Genomic DNA, 20092 nt, shown 5'->3' on the forward strand with positions numbered 1-20092 from the left:
CATATGCCACAGAGCATGCAGCAGTATTAAACAAAACAAACAGTTAAGCCAAAGTTCGGAAGTCAGTTAACACTTAGAAAGCTGACTGACCTCTCAGCACTGTTTAGCAACGCTTTTTATCATCTTTTATGTGCTTTATGTACCTGTTGAGGTTGATCTCGATGGGTCCTGCTCTTCCTTCTGGGGCCAAAGTTATGACTATTGTTCCACACTGATGGGCAATATCCACATAAACACAGCCAAAGCCAGTTAAGAACACAATCTAGTGGAGAGAGTTAGAAACATATGGAATGCTACTGAAATTACTATTTTTAACATCATAATTTGAATTAATCCTATTAATGCCTTCTGGTTGAGATCTTTTACTCGAATCATGATACTGTTCAGGAAAAACAGAAACAAATTCCAATATTTCAGAAAATAACAGCTCTGATACTTCAACTATTTCAGTTGTACAGCAAGATGAAATTTGCACCTCATCCTTTAACTGTATAACTGAATACATTTTAATAAGAAGCTTCTTCTCCAGAAATGTGCAAGACATGCTGGGGAAGGGGGAGGTCATATGAGAAAAGAATAAATAGAAAATTTTAATTTGTGATTTTGGATTAAGGAGAAAGGCATACTCCTGGAGCTCTGCAAAATCCCACCTTCTCCTCCAGGAAAAAACTCCTAAATTAACATTATGTTGCTATGCCCTAGCTCAGAGCTGGTTAGATGAATGGCTGATAGCATGATGCAAAACACATGAAGACTAAAACATAAGTAATATTTTGGATTCATGAAGATTTGCTTAACAACTCAACACTGAACACATTTTTAAGCCATCTGAACTGGTTTGGTGACAACACCTTCACAAGCAAGGTGCCACCACAAAGAAATAGCAAAAGTCTATTGGAAAGGGTAAAATGGCTAAAAAGGCAGGAAAATGGGAACTTGACAACAGGTTTTTGTATTGCTTACACATGTGCAAACTTTTATTCTGAACAAGTTGTCCTTAGGAATAAATATTCTACTTAAAGAAATGACGTATTGTTTTTGGAGCTTAATTCTGCAATATTTCTGTGCAAGTTTTGTGTTTTTCCAGAATATAAAAGATTAAGGTCTTTTTATGTTTGGAAAGCTCACAGCAGTCCTTGTTAGAGCAAGTTGGCTTCTCTTTTCTTGCAGGGCTACCATCAACACAATTGTTTACTAGATTGTAATGACAGAAGCTATAATTTAAAGGAATGCAAACTCAAGGAATAGCACAAAGATAATGGGCTAGCACAGGTAAAATAAACAGTTTTTTGTCTTGAAGAATCTTTACTGCTGTTAACAAGTCACCAGAAGGAAAAGCACTTGGAAGTTTAGTAGGATCAGCACTTAAACTTATTCTCGTGACACTATTTATAATAACCTTGTACAGATAATTAAATTTCGTTCATCAAATTATGTCTTATTCTTCTGAGAATTACATATAAAAGCATTTCTAATTTTGATATGTCAGTTTTAATCCTTTGCTTATCTGAAAGAGAGTCGCAATCCTGCATGATGGAATTGGAGAAAAAAGGACATTTACTGAATTTTCAATATACCCTCATTATTCTAAAAAACCCTCATTGATCTTAAAGATTGGTCATTTTAATTCCAATTTCAGATGATTCTGATGATAAATACCTTGATTTTAGTAAATTAATAAAATTTTCTTTATAATAGAATAAGAAGTGCTTATCTGTGACTAGGCAGAAAGAGTACAAATTACTTAAGATCCTCTAAATCCCAGTTATTTCACAATCTGAACCGAGTTGTATGTGAAGCTATTAGCATATTCCTTATTTACTTATAGTTATAGTTTTCTAAGAGAAAGACTGACTGAGACATCCTGGGGAAATTCTCTGCATGTAAACCCTAAAACTTCAATAACAGAAGGCTACACTTTTTATTTGGAGAGTTCTTCAAGTAGACAATGATCCCCAAATGTTGTCTTAGCATCTAATTCCTTCTAGGAGCCAGATACTTATAAAGAACCCTGGTCTGGCATAACATTAATGACTGAAATTTGAAACCTTGCATTGCTTGACTGGCTTGCTGAATGAAACTGAACTACTTGCTATATAACATAACACTCAATAATCAAGAGCATTTTGTGATTGGTCCCCAGGGAAAACATCTGAAACTACTATTTCTTTCAAAGAACCAAGCAGTTTATGTTGATTCCATGTAAACTAATGACTTCAAAGATGGAAAAAGTTCCCATCAAAAAGAATTACTCCAGTCAAGGAAGTTTTCATTTACCTCAAAACAGGAGGAAAATAACAGAAGGAAAGAAAAGGGGGGTTTTGTTTTGTTTTAGAAAGACATGCGTAGCTTCTGTGAAGACACAGAGGGAGAATGACAGTGATGATTCCTATCACATGTAAGGATAAAAATCCTGTGATAATGAAGTTACCGAACAGAAGGGTTTTCCTGGATCCTGTGGGATTCTTTGCTTATAGGGGCCAGAAATTTTCAGGACTGATTTTTCAAGGGAACATCAGGTTGATTAAAAAGAAGTGAAAAAATTCAGCACTAGAAAGACTGTATTTTTGATCTAGCTATTTTTAAAAACAGCCACTGAAGAAGGTAATCTGTATTCTAAAACTTCCACAGGAATGGGCTTAGGAAGAAGAGCTCCCAAGACTTAAATAAAAAAACCCCAAAACCAACAGAAAGGATATGCTTATTGCAGAGGAACAATATACTGTGCAGGTCAGGAAGACAACCATTTATGCTGTGAACTAGGAAATAAGTTTATAATGATTTACTTGTGTTCCTTGATTGTTGATGTCCACAAAATCACTCCATTCATTTACTAATTCATCGGATGACATCACTTTCAGAAGAATGCTGGGCAGTAAATCCCTTGTTTTGCAATCTGGATAGCTGGAGACTTGATGGTAAAGTTCATGATGAACTGAACATTCAGCTGGAATCTTTCTACAATAAACTTCAAACTTTGGTGTATCTAAAATTTTATAAAATATACAAGATCAGGGCTTTCTAAAACCCGTATTAAATCAAAACTCACCTATGCTTACACAAACAAGGAAGTTTCTGCCTGAAATACTACTAATAAATAAAAACATTACTTTTCTATTGGTTGGAATTCTATGCGTTTGGGGTTTTTCCTTTTCTTTTTTATGTCACTAACATTTACATAAATAATGTTCCACTGATCATTACATTAACATACTGTAACTGGAATTTTGGCAATATGTTTTGTGTTACATTTGCAAATCTGAGATTTAAATGTTCCATGGGATCGAACTGATGTCAGCAAAACTCCACTGCCTACAAGTTTTCTACAGCCAAGCCACCTTGACAGCTGGAACCAGGGAGACCCAAAAGCCTGGAGCCATGTAAGATCATACTCCTGACCTCACAATTAGCTCCACTAGCTTCCAGGCTTCAGTATCTTCCAGAGTCTCTCACTTTGAGACAGACTTTTATGAGGGCATCAAGTTCTTGTTCTAACCAAAACACATACTGAACTCAACTTTGTACTGGAAACAGTGCACTGTTTCTAATTACTGCATACTACCTACCTTTGAAGTTCTCTTTTACAAGCAATGGAACGGAACACCTATTGTGGATAACTATACGAGGACTAGGATCTTCTGTAAGTGTTAGGTATGTCACACCAAGATGCTCTTGGTAAGTCAGTGCTATAGCTCTAAAACAGAAGCAGATATATTTGATTATGCATGTTTTAGATGAAATCTTTACATATTATTACTCTGGACAATTAAAAACATTCAAAACTAGCATCGGTAAGATTCTTTATGATCAAGTTCCAATTCCACAGATACTTATATACATTTAGGCAAGTACATATCTCCACTGTGAATTATATTTAAACAGAAGAACACGTGGAAATAGCACAAAAAACAACATTAGAGAAGAAATCACTTCATAGAGACTACTCATGAGTTAAATTGAGCACGTGTGTTTGCAAGATGAGAGCCTTAGCCCGCAGAGATTTGTATTAAATTAAAAACATGAGATTGTAGGCCCGAATTTTCAACATAAATCTTTAAAATTTTCCAGAAGAATTTGCACGCATACTTCTCTGATACACATGAAAGACATTTTTAACAAATACATAAATTTGTAACTGATTGCTCCCCTGGAATGATCCACAATGCTATCGCCCTTTCAAATGTTAATGTTATGGATCATCACTACATAAATTTCCAAAATGAAAATACAGTAATTTAGTTTTACTCATTAGCTACATAAAATGTCTTCATACATAAACACAAATTGTTCTTTTCTTGTGTAAATTTATTGGCTATTTCTAAAAAACTTCACCTCATGGTGATTTTAAAAATCCAAGCAGCCTGAAAATTTGATCAGCAACATGAGATCCTCTATGCTGGTCTCAGAATTATAAGGAATCCTTTCCTTGTTCTTTGCATTTTAAATTTTTTTTAATCTGAAGTCTGTGTGAGAATCTTTAGTATCCACAATGATACCTCTTAGACCCTGCAGAGGAACTGTATGAGGGTTTGAATGATATCAAGCACTTCAGGCAAGAGAAAGATCATATGGCTGGTAATATATACTGAGGCAGCTTCTCTGATTTCAGCAGATTGTTTCTTGTTTATACCAGCATAAGCATGAATAGATTCAGATATCAGGTCTGAGAATTAAAGCTAGGCATCTGACAAGTCATTGGACTGTTATTTTTAACTAGCTGGATGCATTTGTTTATAAGTGGAATGCACATTTGGATATTTCAAGCTTTAAAACTTGGAAATCTTTCCTTGTTGTAGTCTCAAAATAGTTTCATCCCTTTTTTGCTTTTCCTGTTTATCCTCTTATTATTATTACTAAAATACATTTCTACCTTTTATAAACAAAACCTACATTTTTGTATTGTATTATTTCACACTGTCCTTGAACTCTTAAATTGTTACTGACAGATTAAAAAAGACCATAATCTCGAATATAAACTTTTCATGCTCTTATTTTGTATGCACGTAGAAAACCAGCAGCCCATACATTATAAAAATTGTACAACTTGTACATGGTCATAACATTAAACCATTTACAATAAAAGCATGAAAAACATCAAAAGATAATTTTCACATTAAAGTAAGACTTGCCTTTACATACAGGGGGCGTGCGTTAGTCTGACTTTTGCGTTAATCTCTTCTGGTTTATTACTAGCTGAGGCTTTACAGCAACAAGCAAAGTTCATTATTCATGACGGTTCAGCGTACAGTACCTGGTACAAAATCCACTTTCACTACAAACCCCTGTGGGCACCGCCACGCTCTGTCTAGGAAACTCCTGTTTAATGACAGCTGGTAGGCTCCACGGCTCACAACTCCCAGTGCAGCCGCCTGGACTGAAACTCAGCAGCACGCGTTTTTCAGTGAGAGGTGCCCCTGAAGCTAAGGGACTGCTGTCCGACATCAGGTCCCAGCAGGGCACAGCGCTCAGCGTCTCACTGGGTGGTGCCCCGGCTGGACTGACGCTGAACACCATACTGTCTGATGAGTGGAAGTCCTGGAAAGAAGAGAGATGGTGATAGCACGACATGCTGGCTCCTAACAGGGAATTTATTCATGTTGATCTTGCACAGAAGAGTCTCAAGTAGCCAGCTGACCACAACTAACTAAAGGTTGCACTTAGTCCATTGCACTAAAAGCTATTTAGCCAAATTCTGTCTTCAGGTATACTTATGCAGTTAACTGAGCAGTTATTCACAGTCCACTCTCAGCTGCACAACATAACTCTACCAAAAGCAACAGTCACATCACTGTAACACAACTGTGAGAAGAAAATCCATTTATAGATATAAAACTAAGAATGGGTTTTAGCCTCAACATTCTTCCAATTCCCCATCCCATAAGACTGCCACAAAATGCATGATGTGCAAATGTAGATAGCAATGTAAAGAAAACTAATGGAGAAGGAAAACAATACAGAAATAGGGAACTTTAAAAATTTGTTTATCTGCCAACTCCTCTAGCAAGTTTGACCCTGAGAATTCTTTCCACATATTTTACTATAAATGTAATCTTCAATAAATATGTATAAATGGTTGATTAAAATATATTGACCATGCATACATTTTGGTCCCTGTAAGCTAGTCCTTAAATATACTGTGTGATTATTAGAAAACTGATATTCACGATTTGATGCAGTTCACTGATATACATAAACTTTGGGCATGTCTCTAGTTCTGCAGCTTTGTTCAGATAACTGGAATCTTCCCAAATGGATAACAAAAAGTTTTCAGCCTGCCAGGCCAATATACCTCTTTTACACGCAAACTCAGTAAAAATTCTGAGAACAATTTCAACAGCTACTACGGATTACGCTGCCTATTTTACAGAAATGGCCATTAGTGCCTGAACAGATGGAGAACAGGCAGAACTAATTCTGCAATGTGCAAGAATCTCCTGCTTTGCACAGATTTCTGATCACAGTTAATTACTGGAGTTGAATTTACCCAGGATTCTGTATTTTAAATTAAAATGATATAAAATACTTTATCATTATTATGTCTAAAGACTTCTGTTTGAGCTCTTGAGACCATATGCAGTTGAGACCACACAAATCTAAACACCCATGTACCGCAGATGACAAACAAAAACAGTATCCAGAGTGCGTTACCTCTTCTCCTGAGTGGGGTTTGGAAATAGAAAGCTGTGGCCTATAATAGATTTGATATGATGTATCATTGATTATTGTTGTCTTGTCTTCTATCTGTAGAATTTGTATACCTTGTCGAACCATCGAAGAAATGCAGAATTGACACAACTGTAAGATAATAAAAATGATGATGAGGTTGCACACAAAACTACAAAAGGTATTGAAATATAGTGACAGAACTGCCGTTTTCTTATTAACTGTGGAAATCCTGTCTACATTCATGCACTTCATAACTGGAGCCACATCACATACTTTTGAGTTGCATCTGTCAATGCTGACTGAGAAACAAGACTGAGAATTCATTAATTCTTTTTCCAGGAGATATTGTATTATCTTGATGAGTTGGGCAGAATGTTTTTGGCGATCTAATTCTTTAAATTATACTTCATACATTGTTTATACTCTCATTATTATTCTATGATTCTATGATTATGTTGTACATGTATTAACATAATTAGGGAGGAGCTTTCACACTACATACATTTGGTTGATTGCTTTCATCTGCTATATGACTTCATTTTTAAATTATAAAGTTATAAATCATAATAATTTTATTCTAACCTTTTGATGACCTGGAAAAGCACCAAGCTTTATTTCAGCTTCAACAAAACCTTCTTCATCCAATGTTACTACTTCCCCATTATCAGCATCCTTCCATTTTGGAGAGGTCACATTATGAACCAGTTTAATTGCCACTGATTTGTGCACAGTATTGGTGTTTGCCCAGTATATTCCAACCTGAAAAGCTTCCTGCAAGTGAAAAAAGACCGATCATCACTTGTTGACAATTCGATACACTTCTGGAGTTAAATCTAGTTTCCAGTATGAAGTCAATCTCATTTCCTCCCTTTCTCCCTCTGATACTTTCTATGTGGTACAAGGACAGATGAAACCACAATGTGGATATGGGACTGACCTTCATGGTGGAATCAAGACCATAGTGTACACTGAGATGTGTAAATAGGCAGACCTTTTATTTATTAACAGATGTACATGGGGGGAAAAAGATGGCAAAATAAACAGGAAGTATCAGATTGTCCAACTGGAATTGACAAGCTCCTCTGTCAAATTATTTTAATTCTTCCAAAAATAAAGAATATTGGGGTTGCAATAAAAAAGCATGTGCCTGGCCAAGCTAAGGTATGTGAGAAGATGCATTACACAAAACTCTGAATTCAGGAAGGCAGGCATCCTAAAAAATCTTCCTTGTTTGTAATTCACCCGATCTCATTATCAAACCTTTTTTGGTAGCATACAAGCTATGAAACAACTCAACCTAAAACACTCTCAAACATAACATTCCTTCCAGGCTGTCAGCTTTGCTCCTGTGGTCAACACACTTCCCAAGTGACAGGTTGGCACAGCAGGGGCCAAAGTCTATATTTGGCCTCTACAGCAATCTACTTGGGCTGCTACATTATGCCCATGCGGCGGATTCATTGGCTGAATTGGGAGGAAGGAGAGAAAGCTGCTGAATCAGATGGCACGCAGGTCTTCTTCCTACAGTGTCTTACAGACTATTTTTAACTATGCATCTTTAAGACATGTTGTTCTTCAAACATTGCTATCAAGTATGTCGTGCTACCCACTCGGCGGCTCAGTCAGCATGACAAATTTCTACTGTTATTTCTACTCCTCATCATATGATTAACAGAAACAGTGACTGGAAAGTGGGAATCATCTGGATTAATAACCGTTCTTCAAAATCAGAATGTTTAGCAGAACTGTGCCTGTTAACCTGAAGGGTGAAGTTACCTCGAAGTTGGGAGGTATAATTACTTTCCCAGTAGGTATTTGAAGAACAATCTTCTCTCCTTCAAACAGCCAGAGGTCCCACTTGGACTGATTGATAAGCAAAGCCCAGGGCAAGAGTTCTATCAGCAGGGTTTTAACATACGGTTTCCACACCGACAGCTTTACCCGCATTGGGCTATCCCATTGGGAGAGTTGTTCATTGCTGTTCAAAAACAAATAAACAAAAAGATAAAGTCAAAGGAATAATGAATTCAAGATTACAAATGATAAGCCATCATTTTCAGAAATTTGCAAGGCTTTTGTGGTTTTGAAATAGAAAACCAATCTCCTCTTACCTAATCACTCTGGAACATACTGAGATGCTGTCAGACAGATCTAGCTACACGTAAGCTATAAAGACATATTTTTAACTGCATAAGCTCAACCTAAATTTGGTCAATTAAAAAAATGCCTTAACAGAATTACCACTATCCTTCAGAACTTAACCTGTGACTTTTGTAGTCATAAAATCACATTTCCATTTTTTTCAGCAACTCCTCCTACAGCAACTCCCTGTTTCTGTACTCAAACAAACAGCTACTGAATAAACAACAGGCTCTAGAGCTAAAGAAGGTGCATTTTTTTTTAGTTCCATTTATTTCATCCTTGCTGATGCAATCTTTTCAGTGTAATCAAGGGCAGCCCCTAGGCTGACCTCCATTTTTTCCCACCTGCGACAGATTCTGCAGCTTACATACAGGAATCATGTAATTACTGAAAACATATTCAACGTTGATCACATATAGTCTTCTTGAACATGATTTCAGTTTATTTGAAAAGGCAATGCAACAACCATGAAGAAGGTTTAGCAAAGAATTACCTGTCTGAATCCTTCTTATTATATGGCCATGCAGGCTGGGAAGGATTAGCGGTGCCATAGAAGTCGGACAATATTTGGTTGACATTGCCACCTGGATGGGATTTAGTGGCTATCTGTTTAATTAGCATGGTTGAGATAGGGACTGCGCACTCTGATGGATCATCTTCCTCCCTGTCATTGAAAACAGAATCAGTCACTTGCACAACAAGGCCAAGCATTAGTAGCACTAACATTTTCTTCGATGAAGCTTTCCAAGCATACTCTGCGGTAGGAACACTCTCAAGGTAATCATGGATGAATCAAGTTACGATGTCTAACAAGTTCCTGAGCATGAAGTGACATGCATGAATTTGTTATGACACTAGTGATCTTTGTGTCTGAGACCCTAGAAACTCTTCAATATTCTCAAAAAAACATTTCAAGATCATTTAGGAATTTATTTTTCAAAACACAAGAACGTGGACTGCTTAAGCACACAAAAGCCAACGTGCTTAGGACAGTTATATTGAATTTAATATTTCCTATCATATCATTTCAGGCCACATATGCTTGTTCTCTTGTATCTCCTCTGCATATGCCATACTCTTGGAAAAAATGCACCAGAAGTTAAAAGGTAAATTATTCCTTCTTTTCCATATAAATGAACCATTTTCAAGGAAAGCGTGTATTTTACCTGGCTTGAAATGTCAGGTGATGCGTAAGATCAGGTTCTATATTTTGCAGTGCTTTCTCCTGTCCTTTCCCTGGAATCACTTGCGTTTCATTCAGTCCCAGACTTCTTTTCTCTAAATGTATGATAATTGGGTCTGGAAGATGGCTCCTTACAATGAAAAGTGGGCTGAAAACAATCTACAAAAAGAAAAGAATATACCAATTTAAGGATAATTTTATTCCAGTATTACAGCTGTTGAAACAATCTATCAATAAATCTTTAAAATGGGTCATTCTGCCCTTAATTTATTATATGACGTATAAGGCATAAACATGTAGATTTCAGAGACATTAAATGTACTTACTAATCGTTGCTGCACATGAGAGTTGGGCTCTAAAGTCAAAATTGTGCACCACACATATGTAATTGAACTCGTTGAAGATGGTACCTGTACGCAGAGAGATCAGCAGCGTTACGCTAAAATTATTTCAGGATGATAATGTTCAACATTTCATCATATGAAACAGAAGTCTAAATGCAAAGTCCCCAGTTCTCTCAGGCATTTTTTATGCTATATTCCATAACCTATTTCTAGTCATACCTGAATGACAGTGCTGTGTTCTGTATGTTTAGAACTTAGACATACGTCTCGGGACCAGTCTTCATCTCCTGTAGCTTTCACACTCAGCTCAGTAAGCTCATTGTTTTCTAGGACATATGAAGGCAACTTCTGCTTGGCTGCAAGGCAGTTGATGTGTTCTTTAACAACGGCCTGTCCGTCCTGGCTAATGTAATGCTGAACCACTTTCAGTTCAATACTTTCAGAAAGGTAACTACAGACTGTCTGTCTTCCACAGATTAGGATCTAAAACACACAAAAATATGCAGCTCATATATAAACAATTGTGAAAAAGAAAGGTCAAAATTGAATTATAGAGTGAAAACCTGTACAAGAATAATCTCCCTATTTTAGTTTTTTCCAAGCACTGCTGAAGGCAGTGAATGGTAAAACATTATTTTTATTGGCCAAATGTATGTGCAATTTCATAGAAACCTAGGCATTAAAACGCTTGAAATATTGCTAAGGCAGTATCCGGGCTTGAAAGAAACATGTAACATATCCACTTTCACTCCTACTGAACTCAGCAGTACTGCCCATGGGTCACATAGCTCTGGTTTGGATTTTAAGAGTGCTGTGATGGTCTCTGAATGCTGAGCCCTTTCATAGCAGACACAGTGATGTACTTGAGAAGAAAGGTTTCTACTGACACCTCACATTGCCATCACAATCCAGACCTTTCAGTATGTTTGCTGTTTTAAAGCTTATAATTCCATTAAATGTCTGCACCATATTTTTGTTTTTAAGTGCACCCACCTAGAAAAGGACCAAATTACATTCTGAGTTGTTGCTGAATACATGAATTGTTTATCATAGAACATATATCTGACTTTCTTTAAGTTACACTAAGGGACAGCATTCCATGTGTATCCCTGCTACAACCATCTTCATTTGCTTTTCATTAATGAGGGCGCGCACCACAGCTACAACCTACCAAGCAAAATCTCAGCAGGGCTTTCAGTGATGCCAGGCACTGTTCCTGTCTGATCAGCTGTATTTCTGTTGCACAACATAAGGCGCTCTGCCATATCCATGAGCTGAACATGTTATGTCCACCATATGCTCTGGCTTCTGCCAACGCAGGCAGAATGACTGCAGTGTTACTACAGTTCTCTTTACAAAGACAGTATGTGAAACTTGCTGCACAGCAGCCCATTTTCAAATGTTAATTTGGTCATTACTCCTTTCTCTTTTAACAATACCAAGGCCTGAATTACAACCCAGAATAAGATATGAACAGTTTCTTAAAAAAAAATAAAAATTCTGCTTCTCAAGAGCTTAAAACGTGTAACTTAGCACTGTCAGAACTTAAAAACCAGACAAAGGGATGTTTACTGGAACATGTAAAATATGTGGTGGTAATTGAGGTTTTAAATGCTAAGATTCATACCAAAGTGAAGAAAAGAGTTGTAAAAACTCCCCAAAATGCCCTCAGAAGACTGTTATACTTGGTTTTTTTCAGACCATAATAAAGTGACTAATTTGTGAACAGATAACAGTTTAAATTACTCATTTTTTCCAAACTGGATCAAATACTTACTTGCTTTTGCACTCCACTGAGCTGCTGAACTTTGATAATAAGTGATGCTGTCCGGCCCTTGTACTGAATGGTACGAATAAAGGTCCCTGTATTGTCCACACTGAATGGTTCAGACCACCGCCAGTTTCCCCAGCCTTCAATACAGATGTGTAACAGCTGGAAAGAAAGCAATTACTACTTCAATATATAACTGGGAAAAAAAAGCCTTGCAGTAGGATAGGAATTCCCATGACAGAGAAATATTCTTGGTTTTAAAACTCAGCAATGCTAAGCACACCAGTTCTCTGAATGATCCACTCATTCTGTGATTTCAGATAGAAACAGAAGAATCAACAATACCGTAAGATGGCTCTGCATCCATCATGCATTTCTGTAAATTACCTGCTTTAACAGTGTATTTAGCATGGTAAAAATCCAGCACACAACTGTTCAGAAAAAAAGGGTACGTGGATTAGAGAGCATAAAACAGGAAATAAGAGATTTTCTTTACTGCCCTTGAAACTTTTCTAGAAATTCACCCTCTTTATTACCAGCAAGGTGATATGGAACACAGGTCGAGGCCAGATTTTTGGCCTTCAGAATAAGACAGAAAATTACAAATACCCTTCCCTTCAAAATAAAGATGGATGCAAATCTATTTGTATGTATACTTGTTTAGCTCACATATATATGTGTGTTAAATGCAGAAGTTAGCATGTTGCTGAGAGATGGGAAACATTTCATTTCTTACACAAATGTGGTGGCAAGTTCAAGCTTGACTGCATGAGAAGAAATTTAACTGCATAATTATACTCCCTGTGTGATTTATGCCGGAAAAGGAGTGGCTTTTTTCCAGTTTAACTTAAATCACTTCCAGAGCAATATAGTCTTTCATCATTTGAAGAGCCTTTCATCCATTTACCCACCATACGCACTTACCTCTATCCCATGGAGATTCTTTAAGCCCGAGTAGTGAAAATTGGTACTGTTCCATGTAGGTCAATGAAGTTACATAAATTTACGCCAGCTGAAGATCTGGCTATTTAGCTCTGTATAGATCTTTTGTGGCTGTGCAAACTTAAGGATGTGAGTTATATATAAGGGATCAAAGCAATAAGCATTCTGGGTAAAATTTATTCTTTGCAGAGGGCCAGCACAGAGCCTAAGCATCACTTAAGTCCTTTAAAACAGTTATATAAAGGCCTTGTGGGAATTCTCTCTTGAGGGTTGAATTTCACTCTGATTTTGGACATCTGTCATTAATTAATTTAAGTAATTGAGAACAGGATCAGGCCCAAAGTTTGATTATTTACACTAGCAAAAATTGAAACTTGTAAATACTCTGTTGTCCCATGATTTGTTTCCAGAAAGAGACAGCACTGGCCATGGGTCTGGCCAGTTGGGCCCAGTGAAGGGCTGGATGTTGGGTTTTTTATATTGTTTTAAGAAACAACCGCAGCAACAACTTTCAAAGATGTTACAACTCAGTAGCCTGCTTGCAATTTGTGGTATCCTCAGCACAAGTTACACACAACAATAACATCCATTCAGTGGGTGGCTTTTGAATTTGTAAGAGTGATGACTGTTGCATTCAGATTCAAGTTAGTTTTACACTGGAAGCACAAAGGCTAATATGTGCCAGTGCGCACACGGGCATGCACCTGGATGTGCACATGCGCGGGCACAGCTTTATATTCAGGAATACATTGAGGGAAGCTGTGCACTAGGACACTCGAACTCACAAACAAATATGTCGCTTTGATTCTGAAGTATTAGTTACAGAAAAGGAAAAACAAAACAAAAAAATCCAACTGCAGTGGCTGGAATCAGTTCAGTTTCTTACAGAGGCAGTTGGGAATAAATCTCATCACATATGAAAACTAAGAGAAACAAGAAAACTGTTTGCTTTGGAGAGACTGGTAGCTGGAAATGACAGCCAAATAATGAGAAAAGGTACTAAGTGGTCAGTCTCAGCTAGAAGGCACACAAAATATGCTGCGCTCCAAAGATAGATGTCATATAAATGCCATAATTGATGATTAGTAATTGTATGTAGCTCCAACATTAGGATGTCTCCCACCCTGTATAAACAGCTTTGCTCACGAGTTGAATGCTCCCAAGGAACACGCTGTCAGCTTTCCCTGAGCAGTCATTAGCTCCCAAATGCTGCCTTACTAATTTCTTTGTAGCACAACGATTAGTCTGCATTTAACTTCATGGTTCAGAAAGAAAAATAAAAAAGAGCTATTATCATATATTGGCAACTTCTTATTTTATCAACATACTATTTGTATACTGGTAAATGCTACATACAAAGGGAACAGCCTTCGTAAGTTATTTTAAAGTTATCTAATATATTTGTATTAATGACATAACAATATAAGAACTGGGTACTGCGTTAAGTTTACTTTTGAGCCAAGAAACTGCATTCCAGGAAAACGCAAAGGGATCTCTGGGTGAATCAGTTATTTAAATGTGAGATTTCTGGAAAACATGGCTAGAAGTAGTTAGCAAATGACACTAAGCGATCTAGAGCTATATGGCAGGAAATAAAAATTGAAGTAATTTTAGAAAATTAAGTAATCAGGTGTTAACATTATTTTAGCAGAAGACGTCATAATAGGTGGTGTTAGATACTCAACAAGGCAGAGCTCTAATGTTGTAAAACTGACTTAATACTACAGATTCACGGCAATTGCCATGTAACTCCCTTTCATTTATCAAGCTTTAAGTAAATTCTAAGTATTTATGAGACACTCTGCTTAAAAAAAGTTCAACAAGTCTAGCTAAGTATGGTACATATGTTAGGAGAAAAGAGAAGTCATTGCAAAAAAGTACAGAAAATATTCAATGGACTTCAAAAGCATTCTAACAAACATAATCCAGTGATAAGTGGCAATTTATAGCTTAGAGAGAATTTAAAACAGACTATCTATTGTATATGTGAAGATAGGCACTCATTTGTGTAACCATTTGATTTCTGCATTTTCTGTTAGGGAAACATATCAACAGATAAAGCAGTGGTTTTTGTTTTGACTAGACTTTGCTGCGGTTTGGATTTGTAATTCTGAGCCATTATGGATTTCTGTTTTGAGAGGGAAAGAAATTGCTTTCAGGGAGGTAGACTAAGATGAAGCTGCTCCTACTGGAGCAAATGGCTAGAAAAGCTGTATTCTTTATCACATCTCTTCACAGAATGTTTCTATGCACTCCTCAAAATTTACTTAGGTTTTCAGCTATGTGTGAGTGAAGGATACGATCTGAGTAAATAAAGCTAAGTGTCATATGACAAGGCATGAAGACTAAAATGGGGATTAAAAATGAGACTAAGAATGGAGCCTGTCCAGAAAAGGCAGCATTTTCCAGCTGTATGAGTAATGTAAAGCTTCTGCCCTCAAAATGCTTAGTGATACAAATTTGATTTCTACGTTGCTTGTAGATCCACCAAAGTTAACTTGGTTTCACTGTAGTTAGATTATATCTGTCTTCTAAGTGAAACTAGAAAATGCTTTTTGGGAAGAATAAGGGTTATTGCTCTCAACTCTGAGAGACTGGGAGGAATCAAGTGAGGACCTAATTAATGGTGTGGAAGCAGCTGGTTATTTTGAAACATGCGAGAGAGTAAAATGAAAGCTGTGATGATGCAGCAGCATGGAGGAAATGGAGACCTGGAGATGGGAGCTGAATTCTAAGACTTGAAGCTAAAGCAATTTTTAATTGAAAAATCAAAGGAGAAGGACAATCGGTATTTTTTGGTTGTGTTTTCACAATACAAGTTGGCCCTTGACCAGGATTAGGACGTACAACAATAAAATCAATTAGTATTTGGGAAAGCAGTGAATGAAATGTCCATTCTGCGCATTTTCAGCTGCAGAAGCCACCAGAACAGTTTGAATTTCAGTATGGCGTCATTTTCTCATGGGACCTGGGAGCTCTGACCAGTTCTACACCATCATCCTTTGTAAGACAGAAGGCCAGTATGGAGCACAGGAGAAAGCAATTTCCACCACCCCCACGCTGGCTAGTAGAAAAAAGGTCAAGCTTGGCAGATAAACTGACCCTCAGGGGCTCCTGGAGGCGTTGCAAGCCTCAACACAACCTGCAAAGCAGGCCTGAACCTCACAGGTACGAACTAGCTCTACACACTGTGGAAAAGAAAATTCTTTTGGTTAAGGAACCGTAACCAAATTATGAGGGTTCATGTGATTCGTGGATAATATCAATTCTTATCTGCCCCACATATTATCTAGACAGTCAATTACATATAACATAACCATTGATTTTGAATGTGGGACCCCAAAGGAAAGTAACAATGTATTTCTCACTACTTGAACAGTGTAAAATAACATAAAACTTTTTTGCCTGATGTTGTTCTGTAAATGACCCGGGGAGGATTATGTAAAGTACAAAAGGTTGTGCAGAGAATCTGTAACATCCCTAAACAATAAAAAAGGAAAACATCCCAATAATAACTGATATATAAGTCACAGTTTCTAAGTTTGAACCCACAGACTACTGCACAGTTTCTAAGTTTGAACCCACAGAGTGCTGTAAATCATCTTACACTTTATATAATCCAATACCTGAAAGAATGGCAACTTGGAAATAAATAACAATGAATTATGATCCTGCTGGAGATGCAACATAAATTAAAATTTGGCTTCAGTCTTTTTTTTGTAGGAGAATGAGAAGGAAGTTCTTAAAGCTATTTCCAAATCTACAGCTGCCTTTAAAAATTGTGTTTACAAAACTGTAGCAGAAGTTATGCTTTGCAGGCACACTATTTAAAATAAGAGAAGAAAAAACCTTAGAATGGGTTCCAGTGAAGGTATTACTAATATACTAACCACTACTAATATCTATTCAAGAATTTATATATGTATGTTCAGAAGAACAGAAAAGCAAATAATAGAGATATTTCCCCTCAAATTCTACATAAGTAGCAATAAAGCGGGACATACCTGTTTCAGGCATATTTACCTACTTTGATAAGAAATACATCTATTTTGTTTATAACCAGTGACTTGGCCACATTCTCATTGAAGTCATTGCCCAAATCACCATAGGAACTGATTTTTACCCACTACACCTGCTGCTTCAAGTTAAGGACGGTGAAAAGTGAAAATGGGCTGTTACTATAACCCTGGGAGAAGACTCTGGAGAAAGGTTTGAGAGCTTCTACTTTAAATGCAGACTTCCCCTGTGCAACATTGTGTTTTGCATAGAAAGCAAAATAATGAATTTAGATCCATTATTCTTTGCTTCTTCAGAGGACTCCGCTGAAGTTTGAGCGTGGGGAAAATAACGAGTAATAACTAGCATGTTATACAAGATTTTTGCTGTTTATTCGCAAGCAATCTCTGCAGAATACATTCAGGGGACTCTCACATGAATAGCTGTTTTTTACATGTGCTGTGATCCCTAGTGGGACCCTCTGACTGCCTACTGTCTTGCAAGACAGAATTCCTTAACTCTGAGTAAATTGCTAGGAAGATCTGATCTCTTCTAACTTCAGAGTTTCACCATATGTATCATATGCTCCAGTTCTCCTAAAAAACACAGCTGTCTTGGAGACAAACATGACTTTTGACATAACTGGGGCCCATCCCACAAAGCAACTTGAAGATCAAGATAAGGAGCACTGACTGGATCCAGTAATAATGCAGGAGCCAGTGTTGTCTGTAGAGCACAGGAGTCTCTTCCCTTTTAATGATATCTAACAGACCTCTAACTTTCATTAAAATCTGCAAAAGGAACTCACGAGGTCTGGCAACTTCTGCCAGAATTGCTTAAAACCTCAAATATCATCAGTTTTGGACTTAGCCCAACTCTGAAAGGGACTATATAGTTGGGGGTGTCTTATCCCTAAGGAAGGTCAAAGCCTCATGAAATCTGAGGAAAACATGGGGGATGGAGCAGAGTAGAAGAGTGAGCATCAGACCTCAGACTTATTACTGAAATATTAGCCAAACTAGCGAGACTTGCAGGAATCAGAGTGAAAGTTAAAAGAGAAAGGTTAGGTTCCCTGAAATGTAGAAGATCCGGGCTGGGAAAAAGTGAAGGAAGGAAGGAGCTTTAAGTTAAGCCAAACAGTTGGAGGGACACCATCAATAGCTGATAAATCCAAATCCTTGGCGTGCTATAGCTGTTTTCGTAACATGAAAAAGTTGAACAATTTTTAATTATAGGCTATAGTAGCTTCATTAATATTAAAATTAATTCTAAATGTAAATAAAGCATTATATAACTGTCTGCTACTACAAAAATAACTTATTTTAGGTATATATATTTAATTGTGTTAAATAATTCAAATGGGCAATTACTGCATCTCTCATTATGCTTAATTAGCAAAAGAAAAATGGAAAATTTTATTGATGTGAATGTGAAAGAAATATAATCCTTTTAAAGCTATTTATTTTCATTTAACTGAACTGCCTTGCCATACTAAAAAAACATTTTGCAGAGGTTAAATAAAGTATTTCATGGCAACCGCTGCTTCTTAGTGCCTGTGTAACAAGAAACATGAGCCAGCCGAAGTTGTGCAAGTTGGTTTTCTTTCCCAGTAAGAGAATGTGGTATCTAAGACCTTGTCCTAACTCATTTTATCCCCAAGAGTAAGTCAAGTAAGTCAAGTATGAACTAATGCCTGGAGGGAAGTCCCTGACTGCAGAAGTATGGATTATTTCACATTTATCTTACAATCTGCTCTCAGAGTTCTTAAAATTCACTAACTTGGCAAGTTGGGAATTATCATGAGAAATGAAATAATTTCATAACTATGAAGTCATCTAGCATTCCATGAATATGACACTTGGAGGGTTTGTCCATGCTTGGGCATTATTCTGACCTTTGGATAATAAGCTGCTAGATAGTTTTGCATGGAAACAATTAGAAAAGTGCCATAGCATAATACGGACAACCTGATGTCTTAATTGAGTTGTTGTTTTCATTTCAAGGATTTATATTAATCATTGAAAAAAATTACATGACAACATTTGTAATAATATTTAAACAAACTTACTTCGTATGATCTAAAATGACAAAGGATTGTGCTGTTTAGACTGTTTAGATGAAGTGCCTTTCTGAAGCATGCTAAACTTAGTGATTTGTATTTAACATTAACCAAATGAACAAGGCTTATAGATGGATGCCAAGACTCTCCGACTTTTGTAAAGAAAATTTGCTTCTATCTCAACAGTGTGTGGAAAGCTTGTGCTTCCATATGTTTTCAGTGAAATTACCTCAGTGCTATTTTTTAGTCTCTAAATTTCCCAGCAAGAGATGGCTGTTGAAAAACGTTAAAAGAGCAGAAATAATTCTTGAAATTACTCCAAGGGCTGGGAAAAGGGAGGTATAGCCCCCCTACTAGAAGAGCTTGCTGGCCAGCAATGTGGTTGAGTCAGGAGGAGTGAGCTGTTAGCTTCGCCATCTCCTGGGACATGGGAATCCAACATGACACTCCTGACTGTTTATCAGCCCAATTCTTCAGTGAATCTGAATCTGATCAGAGCAAAACAGAATGGGGAAACCCTTTGACATCACCAACTTTCAGCTGAAGAATGAATATCTGAAAAATGAATCTGAAGTTCCTACTGTCACCTCACCCACTCCCTAATGTGAGATTTGGTTTTCTGCTGGACTTTTCCACCTTTCATCCTGCACTTTTGTTTTTCATTTAATAAGAAACTTACATAGCGGCCATGAAAACGGCAAAGGACAAGCTAAAGATCAATGTCTTAATATTTACGTTCTCCAGGTGTTGCAGGGCTAATGCCATATATTGTGCTGGTGGTCTTTAGCAGCTGGGCTGCAACTGACAGAAAGTATCGGTAACAAGCTGCAATTTTAACTCTTCTATTTCTCGCTTTGCTTGAGATAATCCTCATTTTCAAAACTCTTTCCAGTTTGCACCATTATTGGAAGTACACCATTATTAGAAATACACCATAATCAGAACTACACTATTAGCAGAACTAGAATCTAGAATGATGGTCAAAAAGA

General features: G+C 37.0%; 1 protein-coding gene across 7 annotated transcripts in view; it reads right to left on the reverse strand.

The window, feature by feature from the left end:
• The window catches only part of VPS13B (vacuolar protein sorting 13 homolog B), a 483190-nt gene that overhangs the window by 25581 nt on the left and 437517 nt on the right, over positions 1–20092 (reverse strand). For 6 of the 7 annotated variants that reach the window (XM_087749030.1, XM_087749012.1, XM_087749022.1 and 3 more), the window contains 12 exons: positions 12113–12268; positions 10555–10818; positions 10318–10401; positions 9975–10150; positions 9302–9472; positions 8443–8644; positions 7249–7437; positions 6649–6795; positions 5252–5535; positions 3567–3694; positions 2787–2986; positions 144–262 (listed from right to left, as the gene is read on the reverse strand). In XM_087749030.1, the coding sequence (XP_087605156.1) occupies positions 144–262; positions 2787–2986; positions 3567–3694; positions 5252–5535; positions 6649–6795; positions 7249–7437; positions 8443–8644; positions 9302–9472; positions 9975–10150; positions 10318–10401; positions 10555–10818; positions 12113–12268 (2120 nt within the window). The remainder of the gene's footprint in view (positions 1–143; positions 263–2786; positions 2987–3566; positions 3695–5251; positions 5536–6648; positions 6796–7248; positions 7438–8442; positions 8645–9301; positions 9473–9974; positions 10151–10317; positions 10402–10554; positions 10819–12112; positions 12269–20092) is intronic. The other variant, XM_087749047.1, reaches the window with a different exon arrangement.

This window comes from Nipponia nippon, unplaced genomic scaffold (assembly GCF_047370975.1).
Source record: "Nipponia nippon isolate SJK-2023a ecotype South Korea unplaced genomic scaffold, ASM4737097v1 scaffold_1, whole genome shotgun sequence".
In the NCBI taxonomy this organism is placed as follows: domain Eukaryota; kingdom Metazoa; phylum Chordata; class Aves; order Pelecaniformes; family Threskiornithidae; genus Nipponia; species Nipponia nippon.